Source organism: Brassica napus, chromosome C1 (assembly GCF_020379485.1).
Source record: "Brassica napus cultivar Da-Ae chromosome C1, Da-Ae, whole genome shotgun sequence".
NCBI classification, from domain to species: Eukaryota; Viridiplantae; Streptophyta; class Magnoliopsida; order Brassicales; family Brassicaceae; genus Brassica; species Brassica napus.
Window position 1 is genome coordinate 36,779,305 of NC_063444.1, and position 21,829 is coordinate 36,801,133.

General features: G+C 39.5%; 1 protein-coding gene and 1 non-coding gene across 2 annotated transcripts; one reads left to right on the forward strand and one right to left on the reverse strand.

Annotated features, from left to right (window-relative positions):
• Positions 1–377: 377 nt before the first annotated feature.
• Positions 378–484, reverse strand: LOC125581231. The gene has a single exon (XR_007318931.1). It is a non-coding gene; the product is annotated as a small nucleolar RNA R71 (small nucleolar RNA).
• Positions 485–3,837: 3,353 nt separating this feature from the next.
• Positions 3,838–5,370, forward strand: LOC125579979. Its single transcript, XM_048743905.1, has 4 exons — positions 3,838–4,071; positions 4,135–4,390; positions 4,538–4,959; positions 5,074–5,370. The coding sequence occupies exons 1-4, from the start codon at positions 3,838–3,840 to the stop codon at positions 5,368–5,370; spliced, it is 1,209 nt and encodes a 402-aa protein (XP_048599862.1).
• The last annotated feature ends 16,459 nt before the right edge of the window (positions 5,371–21,829 follow it).

Consider the following 21,829-nt stretch of genomic DNA (forward strand, 5'->3'; position numbering starts at 1 on the left):
CACCGCGCAAAGCTCGCGCCATTGGAGCCTATGATCAACCTCACATTAATGGTCATAGGTTAGGAATCAGAGCACCACCAGTGGAGAACAACAACTTCGAGATCAAGTCAGGGCTGCTCAACACCATAGAGAACAACAAGTATCATGGTCTTGCTGCTGAAGACCCTTTTGATCACTTGTACAAGTTTGATAAGTATTGTGGCTTGTCCAAGACATATGGTGTTTCTGAAGATGCCTTCAAGTTGAAGCTGTTCCCTTTCTCTTTAGGAGACAAGGCACACCAATGGGAGAAGACTCTTCCAAGTGACACTGTCACCACTTGGGAAGAGTGTAAGAGAGCTTTCCTAGACAAGTTCTTCTCTACTTCAAGGACAACTAAGATCAGGAACAAAATATCTGGGTTTCAACAGAAAGGTCTAGAGAGTTTCAGTGAAGCATGGGAGAGGTTCAAGGGCTATTGGTCTCAATGCCCTCATCATGGTTTCAGCAAGGAGAGTTTGCTTAGCACCTTCTACAGAGGAGCTCTACCACAGTGCAGAAACAGGCTTGACACTGCCAGGAATGGTTTCTTCTTGGGGAGAACCGAGGAAGAGGCAGAGGAACTGGTAGAGAACATGGCTAAGAGTGACTCGGTCTACAGTGAGGAACATGATAGGGTCAACTGAAGTGATGATCAACAGAGAAAGAAAGAGATCAAGTTCTTGCAAGAGAAGATGGACTTGCTTCTTTCCAACCAAGCTAAGCAAGAGCAGATGAACTTTGTGGGTGGTCCTATTCAAGATGTTCCTCCCAAGATCAATGAGGTTGATGGTTTGGAAGGCCAAGAAGAGCTGTGCTTCATCAACAACAATGGTTCTTGGTACAGGAAGGAGCCTAACTTTCAGTACAACAACTACCAGCAAATGTCCTACTCTAACAACCAGCAAGGAGGATACCAACAGAAGCAAAACACTCAGCAAGGGAGCTATCAACCTAGACAAAACACCCCTCCTGGTTTCAACAATAACAACAATCAGTCTACTCAGGCTCAAGGAAGTTCTTCCCAAGCTCCAGCTTCAGATACAAGTGTGGATGCAATGTTCAAGAAACTTTTGGATTTTCAGGCAAAGAATGAGAAGACAATGGGGTATGAGTTCAAGAACATTCACTCCAATATTGATGGAAGCTACAATGAGCTCAACAACAAGATCAGACATTTGGAGAGCCAGTTTGCTTCAATGAATTCTCAACCAAGTCGCCAACAAGGGGCATTACCTGGAAAGCCAGAGCAAAATCCCAAGGAAACTATGAAAGCAATCACCCTATGGAGTGGTAAACAGTTATCTCCAAGAATTCTCACCAAGGATGGTGAAAAGCAAGGTGGGGAGGTGGTTATCAACATTGATGATGAAGTGGTGATTGTAGATGAGAAGGTTGATGAAGAAATTCTAGAAAAGATTGTTGAAGCTAAGGGTAAAGGAAAGGTTGGAGAAGAGAAGAGGACAGTGAAACATGGTGAAACTGCTACTCCAACAAAGGAATCCTCTTTTGTTCATCCTCCCTATGAGCCAAAGCTACCATTCCCTGGGAGATTCAAAAGACAGCTATTGGAAAAGTACAAGGCACTCTTTGAGAATCACAATACCCATTATTGATGCTTTTATGCTGGTTCCTCAATACAGCAAATTCTTGAATGATGCTGTAGCTGCAAAGAAGAAAGAGATGGAGGGCATGATGATCCTTACCCACGAGTGCAGTGCCATTATCGAGAGGTTAGATGTTCCAAGGAAGCTAGTGGATCCAGGATGTTTCACCTTACCTTGTGCTCTAGGATCCATGGTATTTGAACGGTGTTTGTACGATCTTGGGGCTAGTGTCAGCTTGATGCCTTTGTCTATTGCAAAGAAGCTTGGATCTACTCAATACAAGAAGTGTAAACTCTCTTTGGTGTTGGCTGATGGATCAGTGAAGATTCCTGTTGGTATTTTAGAAGACCTTCCCCTGATGGTTGGTAACTTTGAGATCCCTACTGATTTTGTTGTGTTGGAGATGGGGAAGGAAGCCCAAGACCCTTTGATCCTTGGAAGACCATTCTTAGCCACAGCAGGAGCTATTGTGAATGTTAGACAAGGAAAGATTGATCTTCATCTTGACAAGGGAACATTCTCCACTTTGACATCAATGAAGTGATGAAGAAGCCAACCATCAAGAACCAAGTTTTCTACATTGATGAAATGGATGCTCTAGCTGATGAGCTTCTAGAGGAGTTGGCACTTGAAGACTCTCTACAGCATGCTTTAACAATTGAGAGAGAAGTCCAAGTGATTGAGAACAAGGAAAGTGATGCATATGTGAAGATGTTGGATTCTTACAAGGGGATTAGTGGTGAAGGTCGGAATGAGGAGCTTACATATGAGGCTCACCATGCTTCCACGGCCACTCAACAAGAGAACCTCCAAGAGGATGATTGGAGTGAACTCAAGGCACCAAAAGTGGAGCTTAAACCTCTTCCCCATGGTGTAAGGTATGCTTTCCTTGGCCCTAATGAAATTTACCCTGTCATAGTGAGTAGTGAGCTTAGTGAAGATGAATTGTCTAAACTTTTGAATGAACTTAAAAAGTATAGAAAGGCAATAGGCTACTCACTAGATGATATTAAAGGGATATCACCTTCTTTATGCATGCATAGGATACATCTAGAGGATGAATCTATGACTTCTATAGAACATCAAAGAAGGTTGAATCCCAACTTGAAAAATGTTGTTAAGAAAGAGATCCTGAAACTCTTAGATGCAGGAGTAATATATCCTATTTCGGATAGCAAATGGGTGTCTCCTGTGCATGTTGTCCCAAAGAAGGGAGGAATTATTGTGGTCAAAAATGATAAGGATGAACTAATACCAACAAGAAAAATAACAGGACATAGGATGTGCATAGATTATCGAAAACTTAACTCAGCATCTAGAAAAGATCATTATCCATTGCCATTCATTGATCAAATGCTAGAGAGACTTGCAAATCATCCCTATTATTGTTTTCTTGATGGGTATTCAGGGTTCTTCAAAATCCCCATACATCCAAATGATCAAGAGAAAACAACTTTCATATGCCCTTATGGTACTTTTGCTTATCGAAGGATGTCATTTGGGCTATGTAATGCTCCAGCCACTTTCCAAAGATGCATGATGTCTATTTTCTCTGATCTTATAGAGGATGTTGTGGAGGTATTTATGGATGACTTCTCTGTCTACAGATCTTCGTTTTCTGCTTGTTTATCCAATCTTAGCAGGGTCCTCAAGAGATGTGAAGAGACAAACCTTGTGCTGAATTGGGAGAAATGTCACTTCATGGTTAAGGAAGGGATTGTGCTTGGACACAAGATTTCAGAAAGGGGGATTGAGGTAGACAAGACCAAGATCGAAGTGATGATTGGATTATCTCCACCAAAGACGGTTAAAGACATTAGAAGCTTCCTTGGTCATGCTGGATTCTATAGAAGATTCATCCAAGACTTCTCAATGATAGCAAGGCCAATGACTAAGCTTTTATGCAAGGAAGCTGCATTCAACTTTGATTGGGAATGTCTGAAAGCATTCAAGAAGTTGAAAGACAAGCTGGTTAGTGCCCCCATTGTGTGATGCTAGTGACTATGATGTGGGAGCTGTTCTTGGTCAAAAGAAGGACAAGAAGACTCATGTGATCTACTATGCGAGTAAAACTCTTGATGAAGCCCAAATGAAGTATGCTACAACTAAGAAGGAGCTGCTAGCCATTGTCTATGCCTTTGAGAAGTTCAGAAGCTACTTGGTTGGGTCAAAAGTCATAGTCTACACTGATCATGCTGCGTTGAGACATATCATGGCCAAGAAGGATGCTAAGCCAAGACTGTTGAGGTGGATCTTGCTGCTACAAGAGTTTGACCTTGAGATCAGAGACAAGCCAGGAGTCGAGAATGGTGTAGCTGATCACTTGTCTAGACTGAAGATTGATAGTGGTATCCCTATTGATGAAGGGCTTCTAGAGGAACAGATCATGGCAATTGGAGCAGTGGTAGCGGTTTGTGAAACTGGAAAGAAGCTTGAAGAGGTGAAGGCAACTGAAGAGAAAGGTCCTTGGTATGCTGATCTGGTGAACTACTTAGCTTGTGGAAGAGAGCCAATGGGTCTTGACGGATATGCCAAGAAGAAGTTCTACAAAGATGTGAAGAGATACTATTGGGATGAGCCTTACCACTACATCCTTTGTAGAGGTCAACTCTATAGAAGAGTGGTAGCTGAAGGGATTCTCACACACTGTCATGGATCATCTTATGGAGGTCATTTCGCTACTTTCAAGACTGTCTCAAAAGTGTTACAAGCTGGGTTTTGGTGGCCTCATATGTTCAAGGACACTCAAGACTTTGTCTCTAGGTGTGATTCATGCCAAAGAAGAGGGAACATCACCAAAAGGAATGAGATGCCTCAAAACCCAATTCTAAAAGTGGAGATGTTTGATGTGTGGGGTATTGATTTCATGGGACCATTCCCATCATCTTTTGGCAACAAATACATCCTTGTAGCTGTTGACTATGTCTCCAAGTGGATAGAAGCTGTAGCAAGTCCTACCAATGATTCTAGAGTGGTGATCAAGATGTTCAAAAGCACCATCTTTCCAAGGTTTGGAGTTCCAAGAGTTGTCATTAGTGATGGAGGCTTCCACTTAATCAACAAACTGTTTGAAAGTCTTCTCAAGAAAAATGGTGTGAAGCATAAGGTTGCAACTCCCTACCATCCTCAGACAAGTGGTCAAGTTGAGATCTCCAACAGAGAAATAAAGTCTATTTTGGAGAAAACTGTGGGGACTACAAAGAAAGACTGGTCTATCAAGCTAGATGATGCACTTTGGGCTTATAGGACAGCTTACAAAACCCCTTTAGGAACCACACCTTTCAACTTTGTGTATGGAAAGGCTTGTCATCTACCAGTTGAGCTTGAATACAAGGCATTATGGGCTGTTAAGTTACCGAACTTTGACATCAAGAGTGCCAAGGAGAAGAGATTTCTCCAACTCAATGAGCTTGATGAGATTAGACTGGATGCTTTTGAGAACTCAAAGATTTACAAGGAGAAAACCAAAGCTTTTCATGACAAGAAGATCTTTAAGAGAGAGTTCAGTGCTGGAGATCAAGTGCTTCTCTACAACTCTAGACTGAAGTTGTTTCCCGGGAAACTCAAGTCAAGATGGTCCGGTCCTTTTAAGATCAAGGAAGTTAGGCCATATGGGGCAATTGTGTTATGGGATAAGAATGGTGGAGACTTTACAGTCAATAGACAAAGAGTTAAGCTCTACATGGGAACCACAATAGAGGAGAAAAGAATCTCGGTTTCACTCTCCGACCCCATCACCGCCTAGCCAAAAGGAAGCAAAGTCAAGCTAGAGACTTTAAACAAGCTCACTTGGGAGGAAGTCTCATGTCTATCCATGTATAAACTTCACTAAAAAAAAAAAAAAAAAAAAAGACGCGGGATAGGTGGCGCGGGTTCCTTCACCTGCTCGTACGAATTTGGTCGGAGACGACGTTCCAACGCGGGTTAGCCCATGCGGGTTGCCTTACCCGCATCGCTTCGCCGATGTTTTGACGCGGGGAGGAGTCACGCGGGTTGCTCTACCCGCTCGCACTACGAACACAATCGATGACATTGTCACGCGGGGAGCGCAACGCGGGTCCCGGTGTTTCTTTCTACCCGCGTCACTCGGGTCTAACCCGCTCAGGTATGGTTTCTAACCCTAAACCCGACCCGTTTCACCCCTAAATTACCCTACCCCGCGTCTCTCTCTCCCGTTTCCCTCATTCCTCTTTCACAAAACATCAAAACCTCCCTAGCCAAATCATCCCATAACTCACTCAATTCTTCACCAAATCAACTCATTCTTCTTCCTAAATCCAAGCTTTCGCCCCTGTAGTCTATTTTCTTGTTTCACATCTTCTTTTCCTTTCATCCAAAGCAAGGTATTGTATCAATAAGTTCAATTTCGTAGGTCTCATGAACCCTAGAAATTTGAACTTGAAATTTGATCTTTTTCTTGCTAGATTCTTGTGAAATAGACTAGGGAAAGTTTATATATCATGTAGGGTTGGTAATTACATGGTGAAATTGAGTTGAAATTGAACTTTGAAAATTAGGGTTCATGAGAATTGAGGATTTTTCGGAATTGGTATAATCCTATGTGATTCTGGCTAGAATTGGTTAGTTAGGGTGTTTGAAGACTTAATTAGAGAGCTTACTAATTGAAGAACTCATTTGATGCTAAAATTTTGCTTAAAAGCCTTACTCTTTGCTAATGATCACATCTTGTGTGCAATGTGATAGTTTTGTTATAACTGAATCATTATGAATTGAATTCACATTTGCATTGTCAAGTTTTCTTCTCCCATTTGCTTATCCTTTTCCAAAGTTTGAAATTTTTAGGTACAAATGGGGAGAAAGGACCAACATAAGATGAAAGCTGAGAAACAAGAGCTTGCAAGGCAAGAGACTGCTAGACATGGGAAGTCTCTATCCTCAGTATCTACGCCGGGAGGAACTTCTAGGCAGCAAGTATTGGCAGCAAAGAAGAGAGAAGGCAAGCAAGTCGCCACTGCTGAAAATGAAGTTAGTTCGAGTTCAAGCCAGTTCAACTCGGGGAGAACCATTGCGGGTTAGTTTACCCGCGTCGAGATGTCGAGAAGAAGAAATGAAGAACTCCTCGCAGGTTGAGCAACTCGGGAAGCAGTACCCGCTCGCGCCGAAAGCCACATCAACGCCAGTCTCACGCGGGTTGCAACACCCCGAGTCCTTTTACCCGCATCACGGAAAGACCAAATCGGAGGAGCCACGCGGGAAGAGGCACACGGGGTCGACTACCCGCTCGCACGAGCTAGAAGGATTGTCGACGTCTTCACGCAGGGACGACGACGAGGGTGATCTCCATCTTCCCTTACCCGCGTTGCCGAAGAGCTTTGTTCGAGGAGTCACGCGGGTGAAGCAGCGCGGGGACCCTTACCCGCTCGCATGAAGAAGGAGTGTCGTCGAAGGTCCAATGCGGGGAAGGCCACGCGGGTTGGTGTCGATCGTCTTGACCGAGTCGAGACTTTACCTTAGTCGAAATTTAATGTTTTCAAGAGCTTTTTAGAATTTTTAATGGAAACCATTAGGTTTACCAAAGACATATAAATACTTTTGTAATCCCAAGAGGGGATCTTATCTTGTTTTTTTCTATCTAATCACAAATAACTTTTAGGTGAAAGATCTTATCTTGATCATTTTCTCTTGTGATTGCTTGATTATTGGGATCACTAATCATGATTAGCACCAAATCATCATTGATTCTTGGGCTCATCATGAAGAGTAGTGAGTAGTCATTTTTGGATTCATGGGTTAGGGAGACTAAGGGTGATTAAGCTAGATCTAAGGTGTTTTAGTATAGATTCATCTTGTTCCTTGCTAGTAGAGTGCTTTTAATGCAACTCTAGAGTTGGCCTCTCTAAAGTTGAGCTCTAGGATTTTCATGCCTGAAAGGTGTTTGATGAAATGCCTGAAAGGTGTTTGATGAAATGCCTGAACCAACTCTCCTAAGCTTTTAACATTATTTACCAAAGAGATTTGTTGTTAAAGGTGTTAGGATGGCTAGTAGACTTGAGATTAATGATTACTTAGATAACATTCAACCAAAGAGATTTGATGCTTGAGTTATCTTAGTAAATGAACATTCATCTAGAGATAGAGTTTGTTTAGGATGGTATCTAGGTTTAAGGTAGATAGATTGGTTAAAAGTTAACACATTTAGATTAAAACTTGATCACCCAAGGTCAATTCCTTTAGCTCATAAATTCTCTTATCTCATAAGAAAGAAAGCTTTGTCCTTTATTCCAACTTGGTAGCATTCTAGAACAAAAATCATCTCACCAATTGATAGCACTTAGATTAAGCATGGTCTTGCATTCCCTTTGCTTTAGAATCACTTAGAACTGGTTTGACATCATTTATTCTACAACATTTGATTAGGAGCCTTGAAACTCTTATCATCAAGGACGTATGACTGCTCAACGAAGACGAATTTTACGATGCTTGCGATAATTTTGTGGACCATAAGTGACTTTCCTGCCTATGGGATGTTGTCTGGATGGACTATACATGGGAGATTAGCTTGTTCATATTGTAATGGAACGACAGATGCGTTTCAACTGAAGAATGGTAGGAAGACAAGTTGGTTCGATTGTCACCGTCGATTTCTTCCCATTGGCCATCCGTACCGAAGAAACAAAAATTTGTTTTGGCACAAAAGGGTGGTGAGAGACACTCCTCCTCCATATCTACCTGGAGAACAAATTGAAGCGCAAATCGACTACTACGGAGCTAACGAAACAGTTCGTTGTGGTGGTAATTGGCATGTCCCTCGTAATATGCCTGATTCTTACGGTGTTCATCACAACTGGCATAAGAAGAGTATATTTTGGGAGTTGCCATGTTGGAAGGATCTTCTTCTGCGCCACAACCTCGATGTGATGCATATAGAGAAGAATTTCTTTGAGAACATCATGAATACAATATTGAATGTCCCAGGGAAGACAAAAGACAACATAAAATCGAGGTTGGACTTACCGGATATTTGCTCAAGAAGTGAGTTACATATAAAAAGCAATGGATAAGTTTCCGTTCCGATATTCAGATTGTCTTCAGAAAAAAAGTCGGTGTTGTTCAACTGGATGGCATCAGAAGTGAAGTTCCCCGACGGGTATATTTCAAATCTTTCCAGATGTGTTGAAAAGGGTCAAAAGTTCTCCGGGATGAAGAGTCATGATTGTCATGTCTTCATGCAACGACTACTGCCCTTTGCATTTGCGGAGCTACTTTTAACAAACGTACATGAAGCACTTGCAGGTAGTATATTATAGCACAGTAATTTTATAATGGTTTAGTTTGCAATAATATATGACTAATAATGTGTTTAATTGTTTTTGGAATATAAAATATGCATTGGATTATTTTTCAGGGATCTGAGCACACGCACTCTTAAAGAAGAAGTTGTGGAAAAGCTTCAGGAGAACATTCCCATCTTATTGTGCAACTTGGAGAAGATATTTCCTCCGGGATTTTTTGACGTCATGGAGCATCTAGCTTTCCACCTCCCATATGAGGCATTGCTTCGTGGACCTGTACATTACGGATGGATGTATCAGTATGAGCGAGCCATAAAATATTTGAAGGGAAAAGCAAAGAACCTCGCCAAAGTTGAAGGTTCTATAATTTCTGGAAGTTTGACGGAAGAAGTTTCTCACTTCACATCGTACTACTTTGCGTCAAAAGTATGTACCCGGAGAAGAGCTTCAAGAAGATATGATGATGGTGGTGTTGCGCCAACATATGCAGTTGCTGGTGTTCCAGACATCTTTAGCCAGATTGGGCGACTCGGTGGGAAATAAAAAGAGGTTTGGTGATCGAGTGAACAAGACGCTCATAGTGCACACACCTATATTCTACTCAATTGCGAGGATCCATTGATGCCACTACAACAAATATGGCTTTTAATAGCATACGGATAACGCTATTATATGGTATCCATAGCGGTTTTACAAATGCTATGAAAACGACCGCTATAATAGAGTCCCTATATACGATAGCGTTTTCGGATGACGCTATCGTAGAGTAGCCTTTAATAGCGTTATGTTTTCGCTGTGTTACGGTTATTTATTACACACAATTTATGCTATAGGAAATTGTATAACAGCTATATTTATCTGCTGTATTAAACCTATTAATAGCTATTATTTTGTGCTGTTCTAAATTATGTAATAACTTTTTTATGTTGCTATATATTTTTGTAAAATAGCTATATTCTGTAGCCATCAATTACGTTGTAGTAGCTTTACATTGGTGCTACTTTATGATGTGTTGCAGCAGTGGTATTGAGTTATGTTCATATGATTTATAGCATTTTTTTCGTGATATCAAGTGAGTGTATCATAACTTATTTTATATGCTATTTCACCCATTAAAATATGCTATTTCGCCCAATAAATGGTTCACTATAAATACACAAAATGCTCAAAAAGAAGTAAACAAAGTCTGAAATTTCATAATAGAAATACCATATCATAATTAAGTTCAAAAGTAAGAACACAAGTGTCATTTGCACTAAGTACCATAAGTTCATAAGTTCTAAAGCAATGAAAATAGAAGACCATACGTTCTTATTCATCCTCACACGATGACAACCTTGTCTTCAGGCCATGCTATAGTGGTACCAATAGCATCCTCCATACACTCGATTGCAGATGTAGGCCTCCAAACCATGGCATCATCCACCTTGACTACATCAACCCACACACGAACTGCATTTTTTCCCAAAGGAACAAAATGCACTAACTGTTCTGGGTTGTTTGAAGACCAGCGTCCTTCTGCAACAACAACTTTCTGACCGGTAATGTCGAGCAGTTTGCACTTCTGACCTTCTTTCACAATCTGTGTATGAGAATGATGTCCATTAGTGTAACACATATGAAAGCATTACCAACTTTATTAGATATATCAACACAACCTACACTACTACTTACCTTCCGAGAGCTTGAAGGAGTTTGTGCCACTGGTTTTAAAATATTAGCAGGAGCCGGTGGAGTGTGTACTTGTGACTGCGTAATAGGAGATTCTGTAGCTGGTGACTCAGAGTTTAAACTGTCGAATGAAACTCTGCTGAGAGGCCATGCTACATACGACTTCAAACAATCACCGAGGGTTGAGTGTTTTTCTGTTGGCCTCCAAAGAAAAGTCTGAGGTAACGTCACCGCATCTACATATACTTTCACAGCATTTGGTCCAAGAGGAAGGCCATCCACCAAGGCTTTGGGATCACGACTCTCCCAACGACCTTCAGCAACTGTTTCTTCATCCTGTGTTAACCAATGTAGAAGTTTGCAGTTGTTCTTCTCTACTGTCTCAGGGCTCTGTCAAAACAATAAATTCAACACGTGAAATACATTACTAGATTTTAGAAAACAGAAACTTAGACACCAAAGTGAGATGAGGACTGAAAACCTTACTTTACCAAGAATGTGATCTGGATCGATCTCCTCGTCAAGAACAAGAAGAGAATCTTGAGGCCACGCAACTGTTTCTCCTACAGCCTGACCAATAGTGTAAATTTTTGGCGCCGGTCTCCAAAGAAATGCATCTACTTCAATAGCCGTCTCAACTACCACCTTAACTGAATTAGGGCCCAATGGCACATTGTTAACAAACTCCATTTCATCCGATGACAGAAAACGACCCTCGGCTACTTTGCATTCCTTGTCACACCAATCATATAGGATACACTTAGGCTGTGGTGTCCAATTATTCGTCACACTCTACAAAGATTAATCAACACAACAGTTACATTCCGTTCAAGTTAGTTGAGCATGAATCCGATTTGCACAAGTACTTACTCTTGGTGCTGAATTCTCACCCTCTTCCGATTCTGGCCTCTGTAATTAGAAAAATAAATAAGGTTTGTGTTCTTTAATAAGAAAAAAAAAATCACAGGAGAGTTGCTCAGAAACACTTACTCGACTATTCATTTTAGCAAGAGCCTCTTGCAATTCTTCGACCTGCTGCTTCAACTTATTTTGTGTCTGTTGCATTTCAGTCACATACTTGTTCTTCACTTCGAAAAAAGCCAGTTTGCTCACACTCATTCCTCTACCCATAGCCCTCAATCGTCCAGGATTGTCAGGTCCCAAGATCTGAGTAAGAGTATCTTCTTTTGGGTTTGATGATGATGATCCTTGATGGTCAGACCGAATAAACTCAGTAGCCTTTTCCTGTCACAAGTTCAAATTTTTATGTGAGATTTTAACTCTAATTTTAAACATCACAAATGAATAAGAGAACAACATAAGAATTACTATTTTGTCAGCAGCATCTGTGTTTACTGCAGTGCCATCCTTTTTAGTTCGTGACTTCACCCACACATTCAGTCTCGTCACTTCAGTGCCATCCTTTTTCTGCATAATGATTCAGGTTTATGATTCAAGAACAAAAAAATTCCAAAAAAATTCCAATAAATACACAAATCAGGCTCCTGTATATATACTTACTAAATCTTCTGCCAATCTAACCATTCCTTTACGGCTACATGTGTGAGGAATCTGCTTACGTCTTCTTTCCTTGTACGACTCCCTAACAGCCTATATAGAAGTGTTAGAAAGCAGATGTAAGATAATATAACTAATTAAGATGTCATACCCTGAACTCTTTACTAGTCTTCTCTTTCACAAACTTCTTCCACTCTGCAAGTTGAATATTATCTGGCCTCAACTTCAAACGCTCTGTGTGATTTTCAGCATTCAGAATCTGATTAACCAAGCGTGATTTAGAGGCCCTCCATATGCATCCCATCTGTTTCATAACTGCCGCTTTCTCGTACTCTCCATCCAGTTCAAAACGTAACTACAAGAACATTAAAAGTTGTAAGGCAGAGTTCGTTAATTTAGTTATAGTGTCAACAGAAACAAATTACCTGAACAGATTTCCATAGAACAGTTTTCCGGTCGTCGCCTATTTTTCTCCAATCATTGCTGTTGCTTCATAGTAAACACCACTATTCTGACTTAGCCTATGCACCACATTTGTGTGAAATCGTAGCCCATTCACAATGTAGCCTGTGTAAGATCTGGCTATACTACGAGGACCATAAGCCAGCCACTTCAGAGTGTCTTCCTCATCAGGTGAATCAATAGATATCTAAAATTTATTCCATTAAAAATTGTTAGCTACACAACATGGTATAAAATCGGATTGAAACATATACAGTACTAGCAGACCTGTTGCTTTAGCCACGCTGCAAATTTTTCAGTGTGCATACGCCATAAATATGTTGCATCCCTTTGACATCTACTATTCGAGTCTTGTAGATGTTGTAAATGAGCACTTGCAAATGGAAAAAGCAAACCTCAACACTGAAATCTTATAAAAGTCACAATCAATACTTTTATATATACTAAGAGAAACTTACTCAACATATGGATCCACCATGGCCGTGTTCTGTATTACAGCAAGATGAGCTATTTTCAACTCTGCTTCTGAAAATTGGAATGAGCGGGCGGCTGATATAGGACGACCTTCGAGGATGGACTTACTCTCATACTCAGTGTTTCTGTCCTCTTTTTCTTGCACATTTGTTGTAGTAGTCAAGAAAGCCGAGCAGAACTTCATGCACTCATCCGCAAGATAAGACTCAGCTATACACCCCTCTGGTCTTGCTGTGTTTCTGACATAGTCTTTCAAGACTTTCATATACCTGTTTTAAAAGAACATAGGTCATGATTAGTAAGTCCATTAGGAAGATTAATAATTTTTTCAGTGGAGAACATACCTTTCAAATGGATACATCCATCGGAAATGGACCGGACCACCAAGTCTAGCTTCTCTGCCTAGATGCACACACAAGTGAACCATGATGTCGAAGAAACTTGGTGGCCAAAATCTTTCAAAAATGCAGAGAGTCTCCACGATTTCAGATTCCATTTGCTGAAGTTGTTCCATATCGATTACTCGTTGGCATAGAAGGTTGAAGAAAGCGCATAAGCGGAGAATGGCTACCCTAGGACCCTTAGGTAGTAAGCCCCTGATTGCTACTGGCAGTAGTTGTTGCATTAGGACGTGATAATCATGAGATTTGAGTCCCAACACCTTACACTCCTCTAATGATACACAACTAGATATATTAGCACAGTAGCCATCAGGACCTTTAAAATCATATAGCCGCTTACAGAAGATGTGTTTCTCTGACTTTGATAAAGACCAGGGAGCTGGTGGAAGTAATGTCCTTTTACCCTGAGCTTTTGGATGCAAATCTTTCCTGATACCAAGACTTTCAAGATCCTTTCTAGCCTTTAGACCATCCTTTGAATTGCCACAATGTAACAATGTCGCAATCAAGCTTGCAGCCACATTCCTCTCCACATGCATAACGTCTAGATTATGCCGAACAGGGAGCTCCTTCTCATGACAAAGCAAATAAAGAAAAATATCAGAACAGCTCTTACAGACTTAAACAGTTAGTAAATGTTTAATTTTAAACATACCTCCCAATAAGGCAATGAGAAAAAAATGGAACGTTTTTTCCATCTAGACAATTCCTCTTCGTCTTTATCTCCTACATCTTCATCCTCATCAGATCCACTTAGTTCATCTTCCTTATCAGATGGTATGTCAACTCGAGTAGCCCTCTTTTTCCCAGACTGTTTTCTATTACCAAAAACATTCTTGTAATTTCTCAACACATATGAGACATTCCTGCCTGTGAGTACCCTTCCCTTCGTCCCATGTTCCGTTTTCCCATCAAACCAAGCCTTCTTTCCTCTAAAACTATGCAAGGGAGGCAAACTTTTCCGGTGGCCCATAAATACAAACTTCCTACTATTCTTCAGCCACAAACTATCTGTGTGCTTCCCGCATATAGGACAACCCATTTTACCCTTCACTTTACAACCAGCAAGATTCCCGTAAGCCGGGAAATCACTAATAGTCCAAAGTAGCATTGCCTTAAGGGTAAAGGTAGTCTTACTAACTGCATCATACGTTGGCTCACCTATTGACCACAACTGTTTTAAATCTTCAATCAACGGCTCTAAGTAAACATCTATACTATTACCCGGCTGATGTGGTCCTGGAATCAGCAGACTGAGCATTATGTTCTCCTCCTTCATACATAGGTCAGGAGCCATGTTGTAATTCACCAGTAACACAGGCCAGCAACTGTATCGGCTGTTCTTCATACTAAAGGGATTAAACCCATCTGTTGAAAGCCCAAGTCGCAAATTCCTCTCCTCCGCTGCAAACGACGGATACTTGTCATTCATTGACTGCCAAGTAACAGAGTCTACTGGATGTCGGAGTTTCCCATCTGTGCTCTTGTTATTGAAATGCCATCGTAAATCCATTGCAAGTTTCTCCGATCTGAACATCCTTTTCAGACGAGGTATCACCGGAAAATATCTCAAAACCTTCTGTGGAACACCCTTCTTGATTTCACCAGTATGCATGTTGGTCTTCCATCTAGACGCTTTACATGTTGGGCAACTCTCAGCCGTCTTCAGCTTCTTTCTAAATAAGCAGCAGTCGTTAACACAAGCATGAATCTTTAGATATCCCATATCAAAAGTTTTCAAAAACTTCTTGACATCATAAGTTGATGTGTGCAGCACATTGTCTTCAGGTAACATATTTGGCAATGTTTGCAGCAAGTCATCAAAGCTCTTGTCTGACCACCCATTCTGAGACTTAATCCTAAACAAAGAAACTACAGCTGATAGCTTGCTATGACTAGAACACGTCGGATACAAGGGGGTTTCAGCCTCTGCAAGTTTTGCTAAAAACTCATCTTCTTTCCTGTCCTCACCCTCAACTGACTCACGTAACTGTGAACCCCGGTTGGCTAAATCCTCATCTACAAAGTTTGCAGCTTCATATAAACTAAGAATCTCAGCATTCCAGCATCTATCTTTAACATCCACTACATCAACAGAGCTACCATCTCCATGGTGAAACCAATCCGTCCGTACCTTGTAAGCATCATCCATTCCATTTATAACCAAATGAGAGACAACCTCCTCACTTGTATGGCGATACAGATTACGACATCGGGCGCATGGACATACAATCTTCCCATTAACTCCTAACTTATCAGTAACACCATTGACAAAAGCTCGGGCAGCTCTCTCGTATGCAGAATCAACTCTTAAGTTCATGAAAAAAAAAAGTTATGACGCGAATTTTTGGAATTCTATAACCTGAACACTTAGGGAAATGTACATACCTACTTATATGAACCCACGACTTGTCCAACATTATTAGGACCCTTGCCAAAATTCCAAAAAGTGTACATGGTTCAAGCAACAATGACAATATAAATTTTGCTTCAATGTCTAAACCGCAAACAACTAGATAAATGTCTACAAAAGTATACAAACTATTAGATAATGTGAATAAGTGATCGATGTGTCTAACCTCGACAGAATATAGAAGACGCAAGCTTGTGAAGTCACGAACCCGCACCTGCAAAACAAAAAAGAACTGATTAATGGAAACAAATATGAACCGATAACAATGAAATTAATCAGAACTTGAATCAATCGAATCTAACACCTATTTACTTTCACAACTTCAATCAATCAAAACTAAGACCTATATACATGCACAACTTGGATCAATTGAATTTAAGACCTCACTCTTAAATTAGAGTCTCGGATTTGAAATTGGAGATGATGATGGCTGAATCCAATTGTATACTCTGTTAGGATGAGCGACGAGATTACGGATGGTGAAAGATGAGAGATCGAGGCGGAGATGGTGGAGAGAGGTTGTGGAGAGGAATGGAAGATGGAGAAAACGCGGCGGAGATGGTGGAGAGATGATGTGGGGAGGAAGGGTTGGTGGGCGATGGAGTCGTAGATGGTGGAGAGAGGATGTAGAGAGGAAGGGAAGATGGAGAAACGAGTCGGAGATGGTGGATAGAGCTTTGAGCTCGATGGAGGTGGAGAAGAAAGGGAAGACGGAGAGAACGAGGTAAGTAAATCCGATCCCTTTCTTTTTTTTTTTTAATGCTATGAAAAGTATATGTTCTTAAAACATACCGCCTAAATCCATTTTTTTCACTAAGTGTTGGCGCTTATTCTAAAAACTTGGGTGATTAGTGAGTTTTTTTTTTCACTTTACCGAATTTTCGGCATAGCATAAGTAAAGTGCTATAACTTTGCGAGGCAGACTTCCAAATACCTTTCCATAGCAGTTAGGAAAATTGTGCTATCTTAATCTGCTATGAATACCTATATTTGTTGTAGTGTGCGTTATTTTGAAAGGTAACATATGTGGACACTTCTAAATACATATAATTATAAATTATATAATTGCGAAAGATTAATTAATATATAATGTGATTTTACAGCCTATTTATTTCTCAAGTAGAAGAAATATTTCCAGGTATATCCACAAGTAACGTAGACAAAAGGAAAGATCAACACTTTATTAAGTGGTTGAAGAATCATGTCTTAACTCAAACTCTTTTTTATACATGATCTGTATTTCAACGTTCTCTTTATTTTTTCAAGTTGATTATGACGACGATGCAGATTATCCTAAGTGGTTACACGAAGTAATTCAATCTCCACTTGTAAAGATCACCACATCACAGATGTATTTCACACGAGGCTATTATGTTTTTATGATTACAGTAACATCATCATTAAGTGTGTTTCTTATGGTGTTCTTGCTCATGTTTTTCAAGAATTTTATTAGTCTATTGCTTATGCTTCATTTTATCTTATATGTATATTTTATTTTATGAAAACAATAATTCTATTGCATGTGTTTTTTTTTTTTGCTTCATATTTTAGTTTATATAAGTTTTTGATTACTCTTTTAGATTAGCTTTCACGATATATACTTAAATTAAACAAAACAAATACACAACTTAAAAAAAAACTTGCTTTATATACACATATGCAATTTCAATGAATCCCTTATTACATAGAATGTAATTTTTTTCTATGACTTTTACCCTTCTAATACCTATCGATTCAAAGTTATAATCTCTTTAAATCTATTCACTCTTCGTAACGCACGGGTTAAACCCTATTAATTATTGATTACGCGTTTAAGCACACACCAATTAACCTAATGTGCCAACAATACCACAATCGAATGGTATGTCATTGTAGCATTTTAGGATCGAATCCACAAGGAACTAGTGATTTATAACACTAAGAATACACAAACTTTCCTAATCTAAGCAAACAAGAAGATGAATGATTTTGTAACAAGCTAATGTCCTAGGAATATAAACAAGGTGATCTCAAATCCAATCAAGAAATAAGTGCAAGAATTCAATCAAATGCTAAGGATGATAATTGATATAAGGTGATCAAGGTTCAATCTAGGATGTTCAAACAAAACAATCAACAAGTCTATAGGTCTAAATCTCATTCAATATAGATTAATCCACTGTCGTGGCAAAGACCCCTATGCTAATCATGAATTAAACATCATCTGCCATTGGCTAACGCAATCAAGCATGCATGAATCACAAGTCTACTAACCACTTAAACATCTCGGACATCAACTGTCGTTGGCCAAGTATGTAAAAGACAATACTAAGTTCATTCAAGCATTTTAATAAATACCTTCCGGGCGTAAAATAGCTTAAGGTCTAGATGAGAGTGATCAAGTCTAATCTAGCATTAAGAACACTTAGCAAGCATAGAACAATGTTAATCAAGCAATAAACATCCTAAATATCCACATAATCACCCTAATCTATCTAACCCATGAATCACAAGGTTACTACTCACTAATCTCCATAAGAAACCCTAAACCCATGTAAGGATCAATGCTAATCATGTTAATGAGGAAGAGAAACACAAATATAAGATGAAGTACTTCCTTAGATTATCAAAAGATTCAAGCTTTAACAAGTTTAGACAAAGTCTTGAGAGAAAATGAGATAAGTACCAACTTGGGGATTACAAGAGTATTTATATGTTCTTTGGAAAACCTAATGGTTTCCATAGAAAAGTATAAAATGTCATTTAAAAATGTTGATTTTCGGTCAAGGTAAAGACGCGACCCGGGTAGGTGTCATGGCCGACAACCCGCGTCGGCCAACCCACGTCAGCCCATCATCCAGCTTCTGATAAGGCCACCCGGGTAAGCTAACCTGCGGTACACTACCCGCGGTACATCCCTTCGTCCAGCTTTTGGTCCATGTGCCCGGGTTGTCGAACCCGCGTCGATATGCTTCTAGTAAATCGATCATAACTCCTCCAATACAGCTTCAAATGACTTGAAACAACTTCAATAGAAAGCTAACTCAATTTCCCATGTCTTCCCAAAAGATGAGCTTCAAAAGATATCTTTAAGGTCTCCATCCATGTTCATCTTTCACCCTTTTGCACCACAAATGTCTTTAAACACCTCCAAAAACTCCATAGGACACTCCAACACCTGATAAAACCATATGAATGCAATATGGATCCTAAAGATGCATAATTTCTAATCTACATGATCATTATGTACAAAATGGATGAATAAAACAATGCAAATATGCATGATATCAATTATTACTATATATATACCAGAGTAAATTTTAATCTACCGTATCACAATCTATAAACTTCAAAACACACAAAGAATATGAGTGATATGGATTTCATCTCTAACTTGAAGCCAAGTTACATCTCTAACACGTAAACTTTGTTCGACTATCACTTTGTGTATATTATATCTATTAAATTAAACAATATAACTTTTTAGTTCATTCATAACAAACTCGACAACGATTTGTAATTGCTTTATCCGCAAGCTAAAATCATTAAATACAGGTCAAAGTCTTAGTTAAGTTTCTCAATTCTCTGCTGGTCAAAGTGTGATTTGTATTAAAGTCTAACTCATAAAAGTCTAATTTGAATTGTATGCAGTGTTGTAGGACAACATTTCATTCAGGATCTGGCAAGACAAAAATTCTTTAAAAACAAGAGATCCCTTGTTATTTAAAACACAATTGAAAAGCCATATATCGGCTCAATTAGTTTTGTGCTTCTTGAGCATCCCATACTTATGTTTCATCGTAATGAAGAACACCAACGCAGCTATTATTCCAAAACCCTACAAGAATATTCAACCAGTTTTAGCTTCTGATTCTTTATTGTGTGGACTATTGTTATCTTAATGCTAAACGACAATTATTGCAAGTTAACATATACCTTAATGAAGGGCATGAAAAATGTGTTAACCTTGCTCTGTGTGAACTGAGGATTCGAGTTGGCTTGTCTCTCAATCTGCAAAAAAAGTGAACCAGAAGATAATGCAATCTATAGTGTGATAATAAAAGTAATGAGACTTGATTACCTCGTTAACTAGATCGCAAAATTTCTGGCTCCTAAGTTCCTGATGTATGGACTCGTGGTGGCACATGGCCACGGACGCTCCATTATCTGCCGATAGCGTCTCGTTCACATACTGATCATACATTTCTATTGTGTTATATACTTGTATATAATCATATTTAGCTAGTTAATACTTAATAGTAACTAGCGACAAAGAAATTGATTATTAAAGTCTTAAGTCTCGGATCGGGTTACTTACAAAGAAAGTTATGTAAAAGATAGTGAGATGATAATTGTTATAGTTAGATTCGTCACCTCGCTTATTTGATCGCAGAATTTCAGGTACCTTGCGTTGCTTAAACCGAGTTCTTCACAACCTAATCATGTATTTCAGGTGTGTTATAATTATCACTACAAGAAAACAGCAAGGATACTGAGGGAAAAAATCGTCGGAATAACGTTATTCCGACGACATACCGACGAAACAAGTCCTTGGAAATAATTCCTCGGAATTTCTTCTTTCCTCGGAAATCCCTCGGAATTTTCCGACGGAATTCCGAGGAAACAAATTTCCGAGGAAATTCCGAGGATCACTAGTTTGTCGGAAATCTTCTCGGAATATACCGAGGGAGAACTTCGTCGGGATATTTCCTCGGAAGTTCATCGATCGATGCGTTTATAAAAAAACGTTCGGAATATACCGAGGGACATCTTCCTCGGAATATTCCGAGGAACATGTCCCTCGGTATATTCCGAGGAAAGTTGTCCCTCGGTATATTCCGAGGAAGATGTCCCTCGGTATATTCCGAACGTTTTTTTATAAACAGATCGATCGATGGATATATGTCCAAAAACGCATCGATCGATCGAGTAAAAAATATAATTAATTTCCTCGGAATGTAAAAAATATTAATTTTTTTAAAAAAATAAAATTTTTGAAATTTAAATTCGAAAATATAAAATTAAAATTAAAATTGAAATCATATTAATTAATATTCAAAGTTTCACAAATAAAAATAAAACATTCCGAGTTTTTGGAAAGAAAAAAAACTACGGGTCTGGTACGTCCGGGAACACCTCGTTCGGGTACATCCTCTGCATCATCTCCATCATTTGCTGGTTCAGCCTCCTCTATGCCTCATAGCCCGCTTGTTGAGCCGCCATCTGGGTCTCCAACAAAGATATGCGATCATCCTTGTCCTTCAACTGAGCCGTAAGTACTTCTGGATCAACAAAGGGCGGTGGTGCAGAAGAAGGAGGAACCGACCGGGTGCGACGACCCAAACCGACCAAACGTCCCTTCTTCTTTGGAACCGACTGAATAGAAAATAGCCAAATTTACAAATTTAAACCAAGAAATAAATGAATTGAACTTTTAAAAAAAAAGAACTTACGGATTCAACGATTTCGTTGATTCGAAACCGGGACAAGTTGGTCGAAGCCGTCGAAGCGTCATCCTCGGTTTGAAGCTGAGACACTTCGTCTACCACTTGAGTTTGGACCAGGTCGACCACGTCACTCACAAGACCGTCATCAATCTGGCCGGTCTTCTTGTTGGTATACGCCCTCCTCATTAGGGCGAGATCATCAACCGGCTCGCCATCATTTTCTTCCGCCTTGAAAAAAAATATAAATTAAAGAAACATTAGAAATTAGAAGAAATGCACAATAAATTAAAATTCTAAAACTCAAATAATTGAAGAAAAAGCGGTTGAACTTACCATGCGATCTCCCAGAGTGGCAATAGATTGAGCACCCAAGTTATGCTTGTAGATACCCTTCCCTTTACGGTCGCTCCTGCGGTTGGTGGAGTTGGTGGAAGAAGTTTCTTTCGTCTCTTCCTTATCCCAATGCGCACACAACTCCTTCCAGACCGTGTCGTTCATCGACTTTGGGACCTTTTAATAAAAAAAAAAGAAAATAGTTTAATAAATTAAAATTTTTTTTAATAAATTAAAAAATTGTTTAATAAAT

Coding starts and splice junctions, on each gene's coding strand:
- LOC125579979 (XM_048743905.1), top strand. CDS start 3,838: ATGGCCAAGAAGGATGCTAAGCCAAGACTGTTGAGGTGGATCTTGCTG. Junction 4,072..4,134: donor AGAAGCTTGAAGAGGTGAAG/GCAACTGAAGAG, acceptor TGTGGAAGAGAG/CCAATGGGTCTTGACGGATA. Junction 4,391..4,537: donor TCAAGACTTTGTCTCTAGGT/GTGATTCATGCC, acceptor ACATCCTTGTAG/CTGTTGACTATGTCTCCAAG.